The sequence below is a fragment of the Mercenaria mercenaria genome, chromosome 18 (assembly GCF_021730395.1).
Source record: "Mercenaria mercenaria strain notata chromosome 18, MADL_Memer_1, whole genome shotgun sequence".
Taxonomy (NCBI): Eukaryota; Metazoa; Mollusca; class Bivalvia; order Venerida; family Veneridae; genus Mercenaria; species Mercenaria mercenaria.
This window is the reverse complement of record NC_069378.1, coordinates 4,755,284-4,778,013: the sequence shown is the minus strand read 5'-3', so window position 1 is coordinate 4,778,013 and position 22,730 is coordinate 4,755,284. Positions and strand designations below refer to the sequence as shown.

Below are 22,730 nucleotides of genomic sequence, written 5' to 3'. Positions count from 1 at the left end.
CTCAACTAATCTTGTAAAAAGAGGTATTGACCGCACAATCTAGTACAAAAATTTATTGCTCAACTAATCTTGTAAAAAGAGGTATTGACCGCACAATCTAGTACAAAAATGTATTGCTCAACTAATCTTGTATCAAGAGGTATTGACCGCACAGTCTAGTACAAAAATGTATTGCTCAACTAATCTTGTATCAAGAGGTATTGACCGCACAGTCTAGTACAAAAAGGTATTGCTCAACTAATCTGGTAAAAACAGGTATTGCTCAAACACTGTGGTACAAAAGGGTATTACTGAATCAATCTGATACAAAGAGGTATTGCTAAAACAATCTGGTACAAGGGGGCACTGCTCAGACAGTTTGGTAAAAAATTATTGCTGAAACAAGAAACTATGAACCCAATAAAGGAGTATTTTGTTTGTTTTCCTATACTTCAGTGCAAAACATGCCAGAAAGTGTGTGCTATTTTATGTTGTATTATCAAGTTTGGAAAATCATAACGAATAAAACGACAGTCACCAATTACAGATATTCATATGGGAATACAAACCCATAGTTGTATAAATAACTTCAAGTAATTTGCACACCGCTGTATTAATTAGCCAATTCAATTATTCCCGAAATATTCGTTTCGCATTTCGTTGAAACATCAGCAGACTTTGTTCGCTCAAACTCGACGAGAGCGGCAAAATTTGTTCGAGTTATCCAGCTATATACATGTAGATTAAATAGAGGTTTGGCCGGGACCAGACGCAAACAGTGGTTTCGAAGTATCCGGGAAAAAACAACGAAGTTACAATATATATTGCACGAACTATTTCTATTTTAGCACAATGAACGATTGTTTATCCAATCCTCTGAGCATAGAGATCCAGGACACCGAATCAGACAGCGGAAACACACCTTTCATAATGACGCCATCAGATGAACCGATGGACTCCTCAAATCTGTTCAACGAATACTTCGCAGCTGCGGAACTTGCCACGGAGCGTGTGGCAACGCTAGTTAACGACAGTTTCGATTGCAAGACCCTGTTTTGTCAGATGGACATGCTGCGAACGTATAAAAATGATTTGGTTTGGCAGGAAATGGCAAGGTAACGGCAATGTTTAGGCAATAAACATTAGTTAATATGTATCGCAAATTGGTTTGTATGTCTTTGTAACGGCAAGTTTATTTGTATTTGTATTTAAAGGCAAGGAATGTTGTTACGTTTGTGTTGTGACACACGACTCGAACACAGATAAAAATATGTTGATATCATGTCCTTGAATTTGTAAATACAAACATGTATAGTTATTTTTTGGCACTTGCTACAATAGGATTCTTTCTTAACAAACAGTATTCGTATTTTTTCAGCTCCTCACCCTCAATTATTCCTGATAATGATATATTGTATATCAGTAGTTTACATACATTGTATGTTTCTTGCCACTAGATGATCCTATGGCAACGTCCTTACATAAGTGAGGACTCCTGCTCTGTATTATCAAGTTTTACAAGTATTTTTCAGGTGGATACGTTATGAGGAGGCAGTTGAAGAGGGCGGTCACAGATGGTCCAAGCCGCACGTGGCTTCTCTGAGGATGGAAGCATTACAAGACCTGCAAAATATACTGTCAACGTGCCCAGTTATTCTGGACAGCAACGCTAGAACTATGGGGGAAATAGCAGGTAATGGAATGAAATTTGTTATTATATACTTTTTGCTGTAAAATTATAAAACTGAAATATTTCGGTAAAACAGCTAATCCCCGTATTTGAATTCAGAATTTCCCGACGGAACGTTATATAAGCTTGTAAGAGTTCCATTAACGGTCGACATATAAAGGTATGTTTGAGTTCAGCATCAAAATCTTTTCGCGACTTAATGAGCGCAATGTTAAGACGCGAAAGAAAGAGTTCATACTTGTCGATGTAAATCTAATAATCATATGCCTGTTATATAGATGATACGATTTTGTTATTAAGCCCGAGTAAAATTGAAAATATTGCCTTTTAAGATGACATACATTATACTAACTTGATAAATGACGTCACAATCACGATATGAAATGTGAGCGCCAATAAAGATAAATATTGACGTTTCAGGTTGCATTGAAACTTGTAAAAGAGTGTGTTATAAATTCTGATACAGGAGGTGGTGTGGTAGAGGCACTGATAATTAATTAAACATGTAGCTTCCTCCTAGTATTACCTTGTTTATACAGACGAAGTCACTGATGCATGGATAAAGGAAAGACCAGCTGTAGCTTTTATGAAAGATCATCTTACTGTAATCTTGTTAAAACGACACAAATTTCAACATCATACAAGAAGGAGTGATTTGAAGAAGAGGAATTCATCTTCGGCAAACTTGTACAAAACGCAACAAGAACAGAACTATATGAACGGTACGTTATATACGTTATATACGTTACTATATAAATATGACGGCATATACGGATAATCTGTTCTACGGGTGTGACTATTCTTAACATCTCATTATTGTATCGTAATCAATAATAATATATAAGTCTGAAATGTGTTTTAAACAAATTGAAAACTGAACGCTGTGACTGGCTAGCCATCGCCTTTTATTCTTCTTAAATAGTCCAGTGTACAATGCGCTATAGGTATAGATATGAACGACATATACTTTGTAAGTAACTTCTGATGGGTGTAGGCCTTTCTGTAAACTGACCATTAGTAACTACCCTTTATCTAACAGTGTATACCGTTTCTGGTTTTAGATTATTAGCATATGTCCTATTACATGTTAACGATTCTTGTTATCTTTTACTTTTCATACGTATCTACAATACTGAGTACGTAATTCACAAGAGACTGAAGCACTGCAGAACAGCGTCAATTATTTTGATTATTCTGGAATTTCTCTCATAATTTTTACTGCCATATGACATAAATTGTTATAAAATATGTCTTGTTTCAGAGGCATATGACAGTTTTGATTCATTGCCGAAAAGCAGCAGTCAGGACTTTCATTCGTTGGCTCTAGGAGAGGTGATCAATATGCATGTGTAATCTAAAATTAGAACATAACATGACTGGCATGTAATTAATAATTGTAACATCACGTGACTGACAGATGTTATTTATAACTTAGAACATCACGTGAATGACATGTGTAATTTGTAATTAGATCATCACGTGACTGACAGACCCTAAATCCATGAATGAAGCCCAACCGTTACATATATAAAATCACCTTAAAAGATAACAGGAAGTTAAAGATATATCATGAATAGTTGAACGTGCATCCGCCCTGTCATATCAGGCGGAATTGAAACTAACAGAGCTGGTTGCTTGAACATTAGTATATCCCCTGAAAACAAACAACTAGAGAACCCATTCGACCCGGTCAGTTAGTTACAAAACTCCGGAAGTAAAAAGGTGAATTTCAGACGAGGCGAATGTTTTCCGCAACTGTAAGATAGAAAGTCATTCATCATGCGCATGTGATGCAGGAATTGGGACTACTGCGCAGAAAATTGAAACCCGTAACCTTCTAAAATCAAGTAATAGGGCATAGGTTAAGGAATGGCCATGAAATAATAGTAACTAAAATATTCTTGAAAAAGGGCATCCGTCCAAAATAGAAAAAAAGTCTTGAAATTTGCACAGTAACATCCTCGAGAGACAGAAAATTAGTACTAATACATGTATTATTCTATCGTTTTAGCTGAACAAGAATTTAATGAGACATGTTCCTGCAGGATCACAAGTTGTCAATCTGCTTGTTGGCGAGATAAATGACCTGGACAGAATTACTGCAGCTTTTATACGAACCAAGGTAAACTGAAAAGAATTTTATAGAGAAAGTTGATTTTGTTTACACACAATAAAGAAGAAGAGGCAAGATTTACACATTTGAATAAATATTTATTTCATCGATCAAAATTACGCAAAAATCACTCAACAAGGAATCAGTAGCTATAGATTCTGTGAATTCATTAATTTTCGTGGTTTTCGTAGTGGAGTCAAACCACGAAATTAATTCTCAACGAACAAGTAGAATTCCCACTCGTTTTATATTCAGAAGTTGAAATCCACGAAGTCATAACCCCACGAATTAACAGGTTAGTTCAATCTCACGAAGTATCGTACCCGCGAAACAAAATGATTTCACAGAATTTAGTATATTTTACACTTGTTAATTTATTTCTCTATATCCATTATATAGCATTATCCATATCATTCGAGTAATGAATATCTTCGTCTCATGTTTGACAAATTGTTTCGACATCTCAATATTTCAATTTTTATTAGGTGTATCAGGTTAACTACATAGTAAAACGTTCTCATGCTTGTCATATCAAACACATTGGTTTGTGATTTTAATACACATAGATCCAAGTTATCTGGAACACATCTTTTAACATTTTAGGATCCCTGTAACCTTGGTTACATCACTGAGGTTGATCTTCATACAAAATTTATGTTTATTGTGCTGGGTCCGAAGCAATACCTTGGGCATTGCGCTGAGATGAGTCGATGTATGGGTGCAATGTTCACCGATGAGGTATAAGTTTTTATATGAATGCATTAGGTAAACGTTTGCACATAGGTGCAGTGTTCACCGATGAGGAAAAATCTTTAATATGAGTTAAGTGTTTACGTATGAGGTAAATGTTTTCGCAAGGAACAATGTTTACCGATATGTTAAATGTGTTTACACGGGTTCAGTGTTCACCGACGAGGAATTTTATCAGTTTAATATTTACCGATGACGTATGTTTACCCTAGAGATTAAAGTTTTTATATGCCATTGGCTGAAGTATGTCCCGATGAGGTAAAAGTTGTATATGACAGAAGTGTTCACCGGTGTAGGTATGTGAGTACGACATGCGAGTGATAATATATAGGTAGAACGTACAACAAATAAAAATAATTGCTGGATACTTACAATGTATATATGTCTCCTGGGCCTCCATAGCCGAGTGGTTAAGATCGCTAGCTTCAAATCAATTTCCCCTCATCAATGTGAGTTGGAACAAAAGTTTGGGCGAATAATTCTTCATGTCAGAATGCCATCCAAGTGGTCGGAGGGTCGTTGGTTCTTCCCAGGTGCCCACTTGTGATAAAATAATTCCCGGAGAGGCACCTCGGTTCTTCCTCTAACAGGAAAAGTAGGAATGTGACCTATAACTGTGTCGGTGTGACTTTAACCCCCCAAAAAACCTTATCTGCAGCTTTTTATGATAACCTCTTTTAGCAGCATATAAGATGTAATCTAATCCATATTATGCTTTACTGTAGCAATTATCAATCTCAAATGCACTGCCGACGCCAATGAGATTACACGTTACTTCCTCTACACCCTTTTTTGTCGATAACAGTAAATTTATAGAATCGCGTATCACTTGTGTTATGGTATTGTCTATAGGAGTCATATCAACGATTTTGGGAAGGAACAGACAGTACATTTTTATTTAATCTCTCGCATCTTGAAAATAGGTCAATAAGTACTAATTCGTTCTCAAAATAATTGATCGTTCTAAAAATAACACATTATGTAAATTTACTATTTTTTGAAATTGTATTCCTGTTTACCGAAGACCAACGCGCTAGAGTCACTAGAGAGAGACTATGTCTTTCTAAAGCACTCAAATGTCATTCATTCCGCTGATACCTTATGCTGGAAAACTCCAACGGTCACTTTTACAGACAGTAACTTTTCGGAAGAATCGCCTTTCATGCCGTCGTTTTTGGAATTTAAGACATATATTAAATAATTGCAATTGTTTTATAGAATAATATATCTGTTATATATGCTGTTCATTTTCATGTTGAAACGTCTTTCTTTCTAAGGTTTGGCGTTCTTTAAGTTCTTGATACAACTATTGGCCTAACTTTAAATTGCATTAATTTCTTATTTAGTAAAGGAATATTATTTTGTCACCTGTACACATGTTAATACATTATGGTAATCAAAACAAATCAGTGCATTTCAATATGATATTACTATCTAAGTAAACAATCTTCTGAAGTTAACAGTTTTACAAATGAGCCGTGCCATGAGAAAACCAACATAGTGGCTTTGCGACCAGCATGGATCCAGACCAGCCTGCGCATCCGCGCAGTCTGGTCAGGATCCAAGCTGTTCGCTTTCAAGGCCTGTTGGCATAAGAGATACTGTTAGCGAACAGCATGGATCCTGACCAGACTGCGCGGATGCGCAGGCTGATCTGGATCCATGCTGGTCGCAAACCCACTATGTTGGTTTTCCCATGGCACGGCTCAAATAGCGATTTAGCAGTTTTACAAATAGCGATTTAGCAGTTTTGTAACTGAAAAACGTTTACGGTTGCGGTACATCCAGATAAAGATCTGGTAGATCTACTTTATAGTTATTTGCTTGATGTTGAAGTTAATTAAACGTATGTATGAATGTCTTATGACTGGCAAAAACAACTCAAAGTAGTTACTCTTACATCAGACGTAAACAGTTTTACATACATTTTATGTCTACGTAGCTAAAATGCAAATTACATGTTCATGCATCTTGTAAGTTTTAAATACTTATTATCAAGATATTCAGGTAAAGAACATTTTTTCCAAAATTAATATTTAATAATAATAATTAAATAGCATTTCAGTATCGTTTTTATATCTTAATTACATAAAACTCTACAGCCAAACAATTACGCAGAAGTTTTAAACAACATTTGAAAGAAATTCCGATCTTTTTATTTCACAAAATTTAAGAACGCTTTTTAAAAGAACCGCAGCTAGTCTCAATAGTGGGGTTCAACTGCGGTAACAAATCTTTAAGGTGATCGACCTTTTAATGACATTCGGGATTTCGTATTATCCTATGCTGTTTTTGGCATCGTTCGGCCGTTTATGTCGTTTTAAAATTATAAATACATGTATTTCCGTAACTATCGTAGAAAACCAAACTCGCGCATGGATTATACGTAAATGAACGGAAATCGCAGATTGTCATTACTGGTCCACGTTTTTTTTATTAAGACATTAATATACGTCTTGGTTGTGCCTTCTTGCTACAATAATTGCCCGAGGACCACCATGAAACTAGGTGTGCCATTATGGCTAGAAGATACAACCAGCCGTTATTAACTTTTTATTATATACCTTCACTTGATTTTTATATTGGTATTTTCATCTAACATATTTTACACAAATTTGAAACTTAACGTATCATTTGTTTTGCATTATGCATAAATAATGCCATAATTTCTTTACATATCAATCGTCTTGAAATTGATTCAGCACCTTTTCGCTGCGATAATGACGTTGCTACATGTCATTGTTTTAAACATCAGAACGCGCTGACGTTCCGATTTCGATACACATGTGTACAAACAGTGTACAGGGTTTTCTTTTGCATTTCATTTCGCTGGTCGCCGTTCACTTTCCCGTCACGCCTTTTCTTTTTATAAAGTTTTAGACAGTTTTCACTGTTATTCTTTATTTGTGCTGTTCATGTTGTCCAAGATTATATTTCTTTGACATACTCTGTGTTGAACAGTGTTCTTAGATGACTATAGTAGTGTTCTAATTGTTGTTAGAGGACTAAAATAATGTTCTGCTTTGATAGCAAGTCGTATGAAAGGTGTCCATAGGGATTGGAAACAAATATCTACATTCCATTGTCGCATTTATTATGTGACGTTTCTTTCTGCACTATGTTTCATTTAGAGCAGTCCACACTCGTTCAAAACATTCTAGAACACTATACTTTTTCACTATTCATTTAGAGTATGTGAGGAACGTTCGAAGTTGTTGGAGAAATATGCGGCATATGTTTTGATTTGTCTATGTACATTAGTGTACATATCTATAATGAAAATATCCATATAAACATTTCTTCAGCGTTTCATTTTAAATTGGTCTGGCTGAGTGGGGCTGTATTCTTTTGACGTGATCATATTAGATTGTTGTCCTTGTATTTAGTGATAAATCTAGTACAAAAATATTGTGTTCACAGATATTCCGTTGTGTAGCATACAGATGTAAGGATAGGACTGACTTATTATGTGGAATACAGGAGTTTTCTCTGCACCTTACAGTACTACCGCCAGGTGTCTGGGACCCATCGACAAGAATAGAACCTCCGGAAGAACTGCCGCCACAGGTAAAACGTCACAAACTGTTGTGTTCATTTATGTTTAGGAGTGATATATTTAAAGATGTAATTGCGAATACATAGCGATTATACAAGTTAAAAGTCATGCTCACAACAAAAGTCGATAGAATACCATATATGTAGCAACCATTACCAATAATAAAAATAATTTTGCAGTCAATATAATTGTTGCATTTTCATTTTACAAAATGCAAATGGAATTATACATAAATGATTTATTAAGCATTACAGAAAAACTCCCGGACCTTTGACTTCCAGTAATAGCAAACTATCTCTGGAAAAGACTGACAAAAAGTCAGAAAACAGTACAAAAGAAGAAGAGAGTCATGTAGACCGAACTGAGGAAGAGAGTCAGGTAGACCAAACTCTAAAACGGACAGGCAGGTAAACATTCAGTACATTCGGGAGTAGAATCGAGCATGCCTTTATTCATTAAGTTTTTTAACAGTTATAGGAATATGCAAAATATAATAAACTAATTAAATCAATATTTAATAGATAGAGAGTTTGGTGAAAATCATTCATAGTAATTAAATTACCCGTAAATTATCGCGTTATTTGAATCATGGTCAATGTAAACCAAAACTATTTGAATCATGGTTGATGTGAACTACTGCCAATATAACCAATTGCAAACAAGCGTAACGTGTAGTATGTTGATTTTGATATTAATAAATGCAAATGTTGGCGCATTATGCAAGTTTTAAGGCAAGATAAAAAAGTAACAATATTGGCATTGTAAACAATGGGACAATTGTCAAATTTACCGCCGACAATGACTGAGGAGCTTTTTCTCTCAGATTATTTGGAGGTTTGCTACAAGACATTAAAAGAAAGATTCCGTATTACAAGAGTGATTTCAAAGATGCCTTTCACATACAGTGTATTGCATCCTTCTTCTTTCTCTTCCTGGCGACCTTGACCCCGAACGTTACCTTTGGTGGTCTACTTGGACAAGCTACGGACAACTATATGGTAACATCTTAGACTTAGAATTAAACACTATTTGTTTATCATATATTCCCTTTAGTTGTAAAATGTTCTGTTCTATTGGTAAAAGATTTCCTGTTCTATAAACTGAGTTGTTATAAATAGAAACAATATGTTATAAATTATTTAATTTGATATTAAGTGAAAGCGTTTAAACTATATAAACAAGCAGTGAATGTAGCAAGCAACTGTTCTGGTGTACATTCTACAAACATAGTTTAAGTTAATACATTTAGTATACATTTGAGTTTAAGCATGATATGAAAATAATTTGAGTGAATACATTTAGAATACATTGGAATTTAATCATTGAACATGGTTTGAGGTACAATGAATATTGTCTTAGTAAATGCATTTAGGATGCAACCGTGTTTAAACATTTTATTACAATTGCGTTTAACATTTTATGAAAATGTTTGAGTCAATACGTTCAGGATACATTCGAATTCGACATCGTTGTACATATTGCATAAGTAAATACTTTAAGGATACAATGATGTTTAAACAGTCTATAAAACATTGTTTGAGTAAACACATTCAGGTTCCAGTGGTGTTTAAATATTTTATAAAATATTGTTTCAGTCAAAACATTTAGGATACATTACATTTTACAATCTGTGTACATATTGTACACGTAAGTATTTTTAGAATAGAATAGAGTTTACACGCTCTATGATATATTGTTTGAGTACATACATTTAGGATACACTGGAGTTTAAACATTTTATACAAATTGTATGAGTAAATACATTTAGGATACAGTGGTATTTAAACACTCTATAAAATTGTGTTTGAGTATATACATTCAGGTTCCAATGGTGTTTAAACATTTGTAAAATGTTGTTTAAATCAATACAGTAAAGATACAGAGTTTAAAATATGTATACATATTGTATAAGTAAATACATATTGAATACAATATGGTGTAAACACTCTATAAGATATTGTTTGAGTCAAAACATTTAGGATACATCGGAATTAAATAATTCTACAAATACTTGATAAGTAAATACATGTAGAATACAACAGAGTTTAAACAAACTGTAACTATTGTATGTCTTTGTGTAAATAGGAGTTTAAGCATTCTTTGAGTAAATTAGTAAATACATTTAGGGTACCATGGAGTGTGTTCTGTCGGCAGCTGTTTCCGGAGTATTGTTTGCTTTATGCTCTGGACAACCGTTGAACATTCTGGGAAGCACTGGTCCTATGCTTGTCTTAGAAGGAGTCCTGTACACGTTTTGCCAGTATGTTAAGTTGGCTTTTTTATGTTCCTATATCAAAATAAAGTACTTTAGTAAAACAACTACAGAAATCGTAATCCGTAATCAGCTGTAATCGAGTGCTAAAGTTATTGATAACATCAGCAGTTCTTAAGTACAATTATGTAATTATAATTAATTTCTGTTACAGTAGTATTTATCATTTCAGACATATTGAAACATTTAACACACTTTGTGTTTTAAGCCCTACGCCTTAAGTAAAGTGTTTCTTTCTTATCATGTTGGTAAAATAATACTTGTTATATTGGCAGATTGTCTCAAGTTTATAGAAGGTGTTAACTATTGTCATAGATCAATAGCAGAAAAGACTATGCCGACAGTTAAAACTTTTGGATATAAGTATGGTTTTACCTGGAGCTGTGATAGAGAACTATTTTATAGTGCTTTTTTCGGGGTTGAGCGTTGTTTTCAACAGTACTTTAGTTATTTGACGGCGGACAGTTAACGTGCCGAGTGCTCCTTAACTGCCAACTATTTAACATTGGCATGAGTGATATCGTTTAGATGGGTTTTTTTGTTGTTGCTGTTGGATTTAGGTCTAATTGCGACTTTGCAACTTCGATGAAATACCCCAGGTGCCCCTCAGTGCATTATTTCATCACGAGCGGGCACCCGGATAGAACCACCGACCGTCCATAAGCCAGATGGATGGCTTCCTCACATGAAAATTTCAATGCCCCGAGTGAGGCTCGAACCCACATCGATGAGGGGCAAGTGATTTGACGTCAGCGAGCTTAAACACTCGGCCACGGAGGCCCCTTAGATATTGTTTAGATAGATTACTTCATACATCATTGCTTTACTTCTCAGTAGTACTCTGTATCATATGAACCCAAGACCCTTTGTAAGAAAGAGTGTATATTTATTATAGTCCTTATTTCATGCTTCATTCGCCGTTTAACATGCAGCCAAATTGAATTTATTGTGTTTCCCCTTTTATTGTAGTGATCAAGGGTGGGATTTTCTACCATTCCGTGCTTGGGTTGGATTCTGGACTGGTTTCTTTATACTACTGATTGTCGCCCTTGACCTTAGTGCTCTTGTTCGATACATTACAAGATTTACAGAGGAAAGCTTTGCATGCCTGATCGCCTTGATATTCATCTACGAAGCTTTCAAGAAAACCTTCGAGATTCAGAAAGACTCTCCAGTTCATTTCAGTCCCCCTTCTAATTACATAGGATGTCTCTGTGTAATTAACGACTGTACTAAGAAAAATCTCAATCTCAACAATAGTGTAACTTCCACACAAGTAACTACGAACATTCGGGACAGTGTCAGTGTGAATCTCACCAGTGTTGGGATGTCTAGTACAACGATGGAACCAGCTACTAAATCTGTATCAGAATACGAGTCTGAATGTTTGCGTCTTGGAGGAGTCACTTCCAGTGATTCATGTGAGAGTGCATACATACCGGATGTTTTCTTTTTCTCGTTACTTCTTTTCTTTGGAACATACTTCCTTGCAACCGTGCTTGTGCATTTCAGAGAAAGCCTGTTCTTTCCAATGTTTGTAAGTTCATGTACATTTGTACAGTCTCCGTATCTCAGTTTCCATATCTATTGTCTAAAACGGTGTATCATTTAAGGATATTCTTTAGAATTTAAGGTAGTTCTGCACGTTCACGTGGATGTTTTTCTAAAATGTAGAATTTGATTAAACTTTGAAATTTCAAACCTTCAGAATATACTTTAATAGAAAAGTCAGCAATTAAAAAATAGGGTAGTTATGCCATCACTTCAGGTTTATCAAACGTATAGAACTACCTTAATGTTTATCACATAAGCAGAAGCTATATTGCCAAAGCTTGTGTATAATCGCGTTGAAATAGGAGAAAGTGCACTAAATCTTCTCTGTTTCAAATTTGCTAGATATACTTTTAGATTCGACAAAATGTTAGTGACTTTGCTGTCCTGATTTCAATAGTCATCATGGTTGTGATTGATGCTGTGTGCGATTTACCGACACCAAAACTGCATGTACCTGCAGAATTCAAGGTATAGTTAATATAGTAGACTCCCACTAGTAAGGTAAGTTCTCGCGCCCATTCTGGGAAATTATAGTCCATCTTCTCATAAACCAGTTTAATCTCTTCAGTTTTGTTAGCTGTCAAACATAAACCTCTTAAGACGTGAAACGGGGTACATCGTCACCAAGTAAATTAAAGTCGTCTCTTTTGTCAAATATTTTCGTATGTACGCAAGAAAAAGATACCAACACTGGTTTTAGGTTCAGATTGGAATATCCGGCTCTCGGATAACTGTTAACGCTGTAACTCGGTAACTCGAGAGAGCCTCGTTACCACTCATGAACACTTTCCTTAGCATTCTGTACCTAATTAGTTTTCTTTCATTCAACAGTTGGATGAATATTTCATCAAATTTATATAATATAGAGAACGTCTCTATAGTGCAGTGACTACCCTGTCAGTCATAAACAGCATTAACATCGTGAACTTTTTTTTGTAGCCAACACGACCTGGACGATCTTGGTTTATCAACCCGATAAGTGACAAAAACCCATGGTGGGTGATACTAGTTAGTGCACTTCCGGCAATACTAGAAACCATTCTCATTTTCATGGACCAGCAAATCACAGCTGTTATTGTAAATAGAAAAGAGAACCAATTGAAGGTAAATAGCTGTGATACAGGTCACCAAGATCCGTACCTAATCTTATTATTAAAATGATCTAGGTCACCGAGGCCCGTACCTCACTATTCATAGGTCTGTACGTTACCTTATTTCTGGAGTGATTTAAGGCACTGAGGTCCTTTTCTAACTGATTCATACGGTGACCTATGTTGTCGAGATCCGTACCTCGCCTTAGTTATGTAGTGATCTAGGTTGCCGAGATCCGTACCTCGCCTTATTCATGTACTGATCTAGGTGAGGAGGTCCGTACCTTGCCTTATTTCTGTAGTGATCTAGGTCGCAGAGGCCCGTACTCAATCGATTTACTACTGTAGTGATCTATATGGCGGGGTCCATACCTTATCCGTACGATTAAATATACTGAGTAAGTGTAAAATTTAGCGTCTACATAGTACCGATTATTCGACAGTTTGTAGCAGCTGCATGCACATATTGGTAATTTAACAAAAATTAGAAACACGGAATTAAGGTACATATGTATAATGATTAACTGATTGAGGTATACAGGTATTAGTTATCTGTGCACTCTTCATTTATCTGTTCTACAAAAAATGCATACATTAATCAATTTTATTAACTAAAACAATCGGTATGCAATATTACCATTTGTTGCGGTGTTGTTTTGATATCTAACTTAAGTCTGCCGTGCTGACAAGGATACTAATCGACACTTCCCTACGTTAGCGGAAAGGTTACTAAAAGTTTGTGACTTGTATACATACCTAGTAATTAAATGAGGATAAGCGGTAATATTAACATGCTGCTTACATAATCGTGTTAAAGCCCAAACTGTTCGTTTACTTATACGCTCATAAATATTCAAGAACTCGAACAGTATAATACAATATACATAATTGAGCCGTGTCATGGGAAAACCAACATAGTGGCTTTGCGACCAGCATGGATCCAGACCAACCTGCGCATCCGCGCAGTCTGGACAAGACCCATGCTGTTCGCTTTCAAAGCCTATTACAATTAGAGAAACGGTCAGTGAACAGCATGGATCCAGACCAGACTGCGCGGATGCGCATGCTGGTCTGGATCCATGCTGGTCACAAAGCCACTATGTTGGTTTTCTCATAGCGCGGCTCATATATTAAGTTGCCACTTTTTTTACTTTGACAGAAAGGTTCAGGATACCATTTAGACATGTTGATTGTTGGAATACTTGTTGTAGTCCTTGGGGTGTTAGGGTTACCATGGTTCGTAGCCGCCACAGTCACTGCGCTTGCGCACATCATGAGTTTAAGGAAGGTATCCGAATGTACTGCTCCCGGTGAAAAACCAGTCTTCCTCGGTGTACGGTAAGGAGATGAGAAAACTATTTGTGCTGCTCATTCTAGGATAGAGGGGGACATTTTAAATGTTCTCGTCTACTCAAAATATTTTGATAAATAGCGAAATGGCAGAAACGGTCATAAGAGAATGAATATAGACATTATGAATACAACTGAAAAATACTTACTGTTTACATGTAAAAATAGTTGTGTATTTTATAAATTTAGTTGAAATTTCTAGGAGAAATTAGCATGAAATTCGTTTATTCTAAGGTCAGCTTTAAAAATATACTTTTTTTATAGAATATGTTTTACAATTTTATCAACCAAAATAATATTAAACATGTTATTGCATTGTATTGTATTGTATTGTATTGTACTGTTGCATTGGAATTGACTGAATTTGATTGGATAGGACAGGATAGGATAGGATAAGATTGGATTGCATTGCATTGCATTGCATTGTATTGTATCGTATTTATTAAATGGAATGGCATGACAGTGTGAAAGAAATTTCTTTCTGACAGAACAACCCAATTAATCTCTTTTCATTTATATTAAATCTATCAGTACAGGCAAATTACTTTAACTGAAAAGCTAAGGACTATGTCATGACTACACAGATAATATATTATTTTTAGGGAGCAAAGAGTGGCAGCATTACTTGTCGGTATTTTCAGTGGGCTAGCTGTTTTGTTTACGTCAGTTTTACGTGTGAGTAGATCTGCCTTTTTTTGTGCACATTATTACCTGTCATGTACCTGACGATAATATTATATAAGTTCTTTAGGCGAGGTAGAATGCTCTTTTACAGCAACAACCCCGAGTGTTCTTTCTTGACCGCTATGTTCATATTTTTAAGCGACTCGTTTTCATTTGTTTCACTCATACTTTGATGACACTGTATTTAAGTACAATGTTATCATGGTTTTGATATATTAGATTTTATAGAGTACAATTTACTTATTAATTTTATACAGTTATAAATGTGATACCATTTTTTTTCTTTCTTTCTCAGCACATTCCAATGCCAGTCCTCTATGGAGTATTTTTATATATGGGTGTAGCTCCCCTTTCTGGCATGCAGGTAAGTTAAACCGGAAGTATAAAAGGTGACCAGATGGTCTAGTGGAAACATACTAGACTGTATATGAAGCGGTTTGGGGTTCGAATCCCGGTCCAAGCACTGCGAATTTCTGGGATGTTCATAAGTGTTTCCCACATAACTAAGGGGCCAATATTTGGTTCTTCCTAGGAAAGACGGGTTCGCTTGTATCGGTGCTACACACCACTGTCTATTCACAAAAAGTTAGGCTAAGTTAGCCGGACAGGTCTGTATCTAATGGATTTCTCCCTCTCTCTGTTCAGGGAGCTTTTATTTGCTCTGTACCTTTGGCCAGATCACTCTGTGTCTGTACATGATGTTCGGCACTCTATTTGGCTTATAAGGTTTTGTAAGAGTTTTATAGAAACAAAACCTTTCATCATGTATTAAAATGTCCACAAATTAAAAAGTTAGGCTTCCGTTTTCACTTCTCTACATTTTATAATTGTTTTAATTGGACTGATTGTCTTACATCGTAATTAATTCCACACCCTCCAGTTATTGCACTATCTTCATAGTATTACAGTGACAAGCATATAAAATAACAAAATACTTCCGACTTAAGCGGGTAATTTAAATGCCGGTAGTAGCTTTTACTTTAACATGGCATCAACATCATTCATGGGTTGCTAAAATACAAACTGTAATTTCCGCTTAAGGGGAAATAGGACAGTTGTGTGGGATTTTTTATATAAGCAAAGAAGGAAAAATTTTAACTAGCGGAGAGAAATCTGCCCTTGAAAATGACCTAAAAGAGCAAAAACAATACTCGTATTCAGGGGCAGATAACTCAAAAAGTAACACCGGGACCCCTAATAGTTTTTGCAAAAATTTGTTTCTAATATGATGCTCTATGATCATGCAAAGTTTAAGAAAATTCTCTCCACTAGTTAAAATTTTTCCTTCTTTGCCTATATAAAAAACCCACACAACTGTCACATTTCCCCTTAATTAGCCTTATTAGATCATTTTACCATTTCAAGTACACATGCACGACACAAATTACTGTTTCGATTAGAACGTATTGAAATGCAGAATTATGTATTTAATGATAGGTATATGTATTTAGTGAATACAAATTATGAATATATTCAAATTTATATATAAAGTGAAAGAAATACATATTAATTTTTTAAAATTTTAGTTGATACAGAGAATTCTTATCATATTCATGCCGACAAAGTACCAGCCGGACTATTCCTACATCCGGAACGTGCCAATCAGACGTGTTCATCTCTTCACTCTGATTCAAGTCATTTGTTTGGCCGTACTGTGGGTGGTCAAAAGTGTAAAAGTCATCTCCATTGGATTTCCACTTATGGCAAGCATTAATATTTGATACATTTCTGCAAACAATACCGATTTTCAAACCAATTATAAATTTATAACAATACAGTTGTTAAATGTAATGACGATTGTCTATCCCGATAGCCAGTCGGCACATAACATAGACCTACAACTAAAAGAGAATGTACGATGTATTAGTAAAAGTGTTACAGCCTACCTCTGAATACTGTATTAAGAATACTATTATTTTAATCTGCTATTTTACTACTTCTAATAAAATGTTATTGAAAAAAAAAAACATTTGTTAAGACGAAATTTGGTTGGACTTCAACATTTTCCCGCATAGCCGGAAGTTCGGGATAAGCGTGTTCGAGACACCGAGTTTTATTTTTTATTTTTTTGCCATCTGTAACATTTAAGTTCTTCTAATTTCACGTACGTCTCGCATTTTGTGTTACATAAGAAAATACATTTTAAATGAAGATCGTTAGCAAATGGATTTTGAAACATGAGTATCATTCTCTTCAGGTTTTGATAATATGCTTTATACGTAAAGCATTAGACAGGGTATTTACGCAACGAGAACTGAGCTGGCTTGATGACATACTACCGGCACAACAAGCTTTATTTGAACGTCAGGTAGGTTTTGCATGTAAGCGCGTCTGAAATTCCAAGGTTTCCCAAGGCAACGCAAGGCAGGTACTTTTCATTTAGACAAGTCGAATTTTGAGGCAATACACGACAGTCAAGTTTAGAATGTTGTTCGGTGCAACACATTACAGGCTCACTTTACCTATAAAATCAATGTATATTTTATTAGGTAACGCTCATGACAGGTAAGCTTTATTTTTATAATCAAGGAAGGTTTGCCGAGGCTACACATCTTTTGTAATTTGTTTAAAGCTTTTATTACTAGTAGCACTATAAAAATGTGTCAATGTACCTTTTATTGAATATGATATGCGTCATGTCTGTGATTTCAGTTTTGAGGCAAGCAACTTGTACTCCTATGGGAACAAATAGAGCGCACATTGTCGTAGATTTGTTTTGATACTGTTATGAACGAAATTTTATGGTCAACCATTCTCTAGATGCGCAGACATACATTATTTTTGCATGCAATCATACATTATGTTTTCTGGCTGACATTCTTTATGTGGATATTTTTTTGGTTTTCTCATACGGTGGATATACCAGTAATCTTCAGGTGCTCCAGTTCATTCAGTAGAATGATCTAACACTTCGGATAGCACTGCATCTTTTTAATATATCTAGTTTTACAAACTCATTAAGTTTTCGAGTCATGGCAACCTTCCAATTGTATTTTATAAAGTTATTCAACGTTTTAATGAAATTACTTATGACCATATTGTTTTGACACTCATCTCATGCTTGCTGTACGCTTTCCTGTTTGATAGTGTCTATAAGAACAGGTAGGTAATTCTCGAAGCCAGATTTGAAAACTGTCTCTTGGCTTGTTTTGTCGGGCCAATAGCGTTGTTTCACTTGATTCTCTGTTTTCTGCAGAGGCGCTGAGTACATACATATATAGTTCTTAGGGCTTGATTTGTGTATGAATTTACAAGAGCATTGTTTTGTGTTCTGCATACCTTGCATTCTGCTATAGTTGTGTATGTAAGGGATTTGCCTGGCGTGGATAACTTCTACATACGTTTTTCTGTAACTTTGAAATATGGATACTTTTACGTATACTTTAATAATGTTATACATACACGGCTGTAGACTTACGGTTTGAAGAGACTGCGTTTTTTTAACGTGTTTTTTTTCTATTGGATATTTATTTTTGTATTTGTAATTATAAACCGTAATATGTTCTCCGGAGTAATACAGAAAACAGACGCTTTATTTGAAATCAAGTAAGGTTTTTATCAGTATAACAGACTGCATGTAAACATTATCTTAATTGAAGGGAAGTTCTCGGCCAAAAGTTTAACTTGAAATCAAGGCAGGTTCTCATAAGGCGACAGTCGAGCAATATTTGAAATAATGGTAGGTTCTCGGGGCACTGAATGGAAAACACACTTTATTCTAAATTAAGATTGGTTTCCTCAAGGTAATACATGGTAGAAACTGAAACTGAATAATTTGATTAAACGCCTATTTTTATACAATGATATATTAAATGGCGTTGTACATAATAATAATTATTATAACAATATTAATAATGACAATAATAATAATAACAGCCTTATTGTAACAAACAGTCATGACCGCACCCCTTCTCCTTGAGGTCATTTTACCCCAATTGCGAATACCATTGCTTAAAGCATCGCATGGTACGCTCAGACGAGCTGCATATAGAGGTTTAACACCCCCATCCCCACCCCACACCCGGTTAATGGTGCCATCATATACTATTTAAGAAAGAATTACTACACACTACCCTGCCCAAAGAGCATTACCAACAAGTGCGTTTAATTAAACAAACCTTGGAAATATAAATGTTGAAATGTAAAACCTTTTACAAAAAATTTAAGAAATATCACCTGCTGTTTTCTCATAATAAACAGTTATCAAAAATTCAAAACAATGCCGCGAAATCTCTGAAATACAGTGTCTTAAGATTTTTTTAATGTGTCAAGTGATTTACGTTTGCGTAGTTCTAACGGCAGTTCATTCCAAAGTTTTGGACCAGTAATACAGAAACTTTATCACTGAATGTTTTGCACTTACAACATAACGACATTCAAAATTTTCAGACAATCTCAAACCTTGTCTACTAGGAATATATTCTGTAAGCAATTCTGTTAAATACAGAGGTGCTCTGCCAGTGTGACAGCTATACATGAAAGAAAATATCTTGAACTCAATTCTTGCTTTCATTCTTGCTTTCAACGGCAACCAATGTAAGTGATACAATGCTTGTTTAGAACTATCAAATTTTCTCCTGTTAAGGACAAGTTTTGCGCACATGTTTTGAATACGTTGCATCTTACGCACCTCACAGTTAGCTACACCATACAGTATGACATTGCAATAATCCAGATGTGAAATAACTAGAGACAAAACTACAATTTCAGTGGCTGCTTTTGTTAAGTATTTTCGGATGTTCTTAATTCGTAGGTAATGCAACATGGCTGTACGACATTTGCGATTTACATGATCTTTAAAGATCAAGGTTTCGTCAAGAAATTCACCGTGATATCTAATTGTGCTTTCACGTTTGACATCATCACCAGCAATGTTAATGGAATTTGTAAAACATTTGTTCAATTGAGGTCTGCTACCAAACATAATAAATTCAGTTTTGAAAGTGTTCATTTTCAGTTTGTTTCTATTCATTCAGTCATTGATTATAACTGCGCACCTTTCAAGATCTCCGATCGCTTGTGATTCTATCGAAACAGATGAAGGACGAAAGCTTTTATTTGCTGTATGATCATCAGCAAAACCGTAGACTGATATTGATTTTGGAATGACATCCAAAAGAGTTCCAGCATAGGTGAGATGCAGCCACGGACCAAGGCAACTGCCACGGGGCACACTGCATTCAAGATGGCGGTCAGATGAATATACATTGTTGATATTAATCTTACAAGTACGAAGTATGAAGACATACTTTAGTTGAAAACGGGTCAGATTTATTGACGCACACAGTGCATGCAAGGTTTATCTGAATTCAAAGTAGGTTTTCTTAGGTAACACAGGACAGCTAAGTTTTATTTGAAATAAAAGTAGGTTTCATCAGGAAATGGCAGGCAAGCTTTATTTGATGTCAAGGTAAGTTTTTACAACATTAGGCAGGCAATCCTTTTCGAGGTACGTTTCACAGGGAAGCTTCATCTAAAATTAATTTACGTAAAGGAAAGTATATAGACATGCATGAGCTATTTAATAAAAACAGCAAATTTCTTTACATTTGGAACACTTTCGAAAATATTTCCACTTTTTTTTTTGTATTTATTTTTTGTATCATTTTACCTTTTTTAAATTAGTTATGATATTTAATTGTACAGTACTAGTAAATGTAAAAATTTATAATTGTTTAGGTTATGACAGATTTAATAACACATCACTTTAAATTCTAACATGTAGTTTCAGTGAAGGAATTATTTTACCTCTTTAAGGAAGTGTTTTCTCATCTATCAAACTGTCCGTTTTAGGTGCATGATAAACTTTCAACCATTCCTGAACCCGTAAAGGAACCTGAAACACCAGTGTCTACTGAGGAGAAGAATTTTTTTTCTGAAATTAGCGGAATATCTGGCGGGGAGGCATTTGGACGACGAGCAGGTGCAACGTTCGTCTGCAAGACTGACATTGATAGGATAAAAGCCATGACACCGGAAGTTATCAGAAGCAGACGACAGTCGCTTTCAATGGTGGCCAAGCGTAAGCAGGACATTGGTAGAGTAAGACAAGGAGGTGATAGTCGCAGATTTTCGACTCCTCTTTTGTTTGCAAGGAAAATGTCAGTAGATGTTTCCTCCGGAATACTCGAAAATCCTCCAGTAGAACGGCAAAGAAGACAACATAGGTCGATGTCGTTACCAGCAACCATTGTTGATGTAAGCGACGAGGAGCAGTCGTCTGATGCGGATGACACAGAAGTTGAATGTCATTCTGAAATAACAAAGTTTTAGGCGCATTATATTTATTCGCATCTGTCGCATAATCACATTTTGATTTTAGTTAACATGAAGCACCACATATATTTATGCAGGACGAAGATTCTTATTCTTAAACTTACATAGTGAAACCTTATTGAAAGAAAGTGACAACACATATTTTAAGAACTATTCAATGTATAACTTTATAAATAAAAGTTCAGAAAGAGCTTCTGGTGGAGCATCAATTTGAATAAATAATGCATGTCCGCATAGAGAAATTGTTTTGGATGCTACTATTCAGTTAGTTGCATTACATTTTACTATGCATCGACCTATCATATTTTGTTCAATATATATACCTCCAAAATATAAACTTAATCTCGAAGAAATTGACCACCTTATCAATCAACTTTTATTCTGTTGGGAGATTTCAATGGTCATCATGAATTTTGGGGCTGTTCTGACAGCAATACTAGAGGTCAAATTATTAAAACATTTATTGAGAGAAATTCTCTCTGATTATTAAATGATAAATCCAAAACTTACCTTCATCCTGCAACAGGACACTACTCTTCTCTCGGTTTATCAATTTGCCAACCAATCTCTTTTTTTTTACTTTGAATTGAGGGTGCTGGATGACTTACATGGCTGTGATCATTTTTCGATTATCTTATCAAGTATCTGTCAACAAACGTCAGATCATCCATCTTATTTAAATTAATAAAGCTGATTGGCAACAATATCAGTCTTTATGTAAAAATGATTCGACATTGGAGAATTTCACAACTTTTAATGATCCTGTTGATCGGTTTTCTGTTATTTTATCCGTTATTGCAGACAAGTCCATTCCGAAAACTTAAAAAAATAGTAAACCTAGAAATAAACCATGGTTTAACGATGATTGTAAGACCACTGTTCGAAAACGTTAAGCGGCCATTAAAAATTAATATAAGGCCGACAAAAGACAATCTACAATCAGTCAAGGTTCCGAGAGCAAAAGCTCGCAGAACTATAAAACAAGCAAAGAAAACGTCGTGGCATTCATACGTCTCTAAACTTAATTCTAGGTCGTCGGTTAAAAAATTCTGGGAAATGATTCGTAAAATAAGTGAAAAAGGAAAACCTTCCAATGTTCCTCATTTAACAAAATCAGACCAGTCTATTGCATCTGCCAAAGAGGACATTGCCAATACTTTTGCTGAAACGTTTTCAAAAAACTCTTCCTCAAATAATTATGATCAACGTTTTCAAAACATTAATTCAACTAAAGAAAGTAAACATGTAAATTTTGATTCAAATAATGATGAAGATTATAATAAACCATTTTCGCTCACAGAATTACTTGACTCTCTAGACAAATGTCACGATACTGCAGCTGGTCCAGACCAAATTCATTATCAAGTTTTAAAACATTTACCACAAGAATCATCCTTGAAATTTACAATATTACA

The 22,730-nt window shown here is 35.1% G+C and overlaps 1 protein-coding gene across 1 annotated transcript; it reads left to right on the top strand.

Annotated features, from left to right (window-relative positions):
• Positions 1 to 824: 824 nt before the first annotated feature.
• Positions 825 to 22,702, top strand: LOC123538597 (electrogenic sodium bicarbonate cotransporter 1-like). The gene is made up of 19 exons (XM_045322812.2): positions 825 to 1,094; positions 1,512 to 1,672; positions 2,209 to 2,391; positions 2,931 to 3,001; positions 3,681 to 3,791; positions 4,386 to 4,520; positions 7,953 to 8,099; positions 8,335 to 8,495; positions 8,912 to 9,086; positions 10,215 to 10,348; positions 11,330 to 11,897; positions 12,269 to 12,382; positions 12,854 to 13,018; positions 14,165 to 14,343; positions 14,958 to 15,030; positions 15,335 to 15,403; positions 16,566 to 16,742; positions 17,237 to 17,347; positions 20,833 to 22,702. Exons 1-19 carry the CDS (start codon positions 832 to 834, stop codon positions 21,310 to 21,312), a joined length of 3,477 nt encoding a protein of 1,158 aa, XP_045178747.2. The 5' UTR covers positions 825 to 831; the 3' UTR covers positions 21,313 to 22,702.
• The last annotated feature ends 28 nt before the right edge of the window (positions 22,703 to 22,730 follow it).

What these genes read in the sequence shown, in the direction of transcription:
- LOC123538597 (XM_045322812.2), top strand. Translation starts at nt 832, where the DNA reads ATGAACGATTGTTTATCCAATCCTCTGAGCATAGAGATCCAGGACACC. An exon ending in GAAAAGAGAACCAATTGAAG is followed by an intron (nt 13,019 to 14,164) that starts GTAAATAGCTGT and finishes TTACTTTGACAG; the next exon opens with AAAGGTTCAGGATACCATTT. An exon ending in TGTTTACGTCAGTTTTACGT is followed by an intron (nt 15,031 to 15,334) that starts GTGAGTAGATCT and finishes TTTCTTTCTCAG; the next exon opens with CACATTCCAATGCCAGTCCT.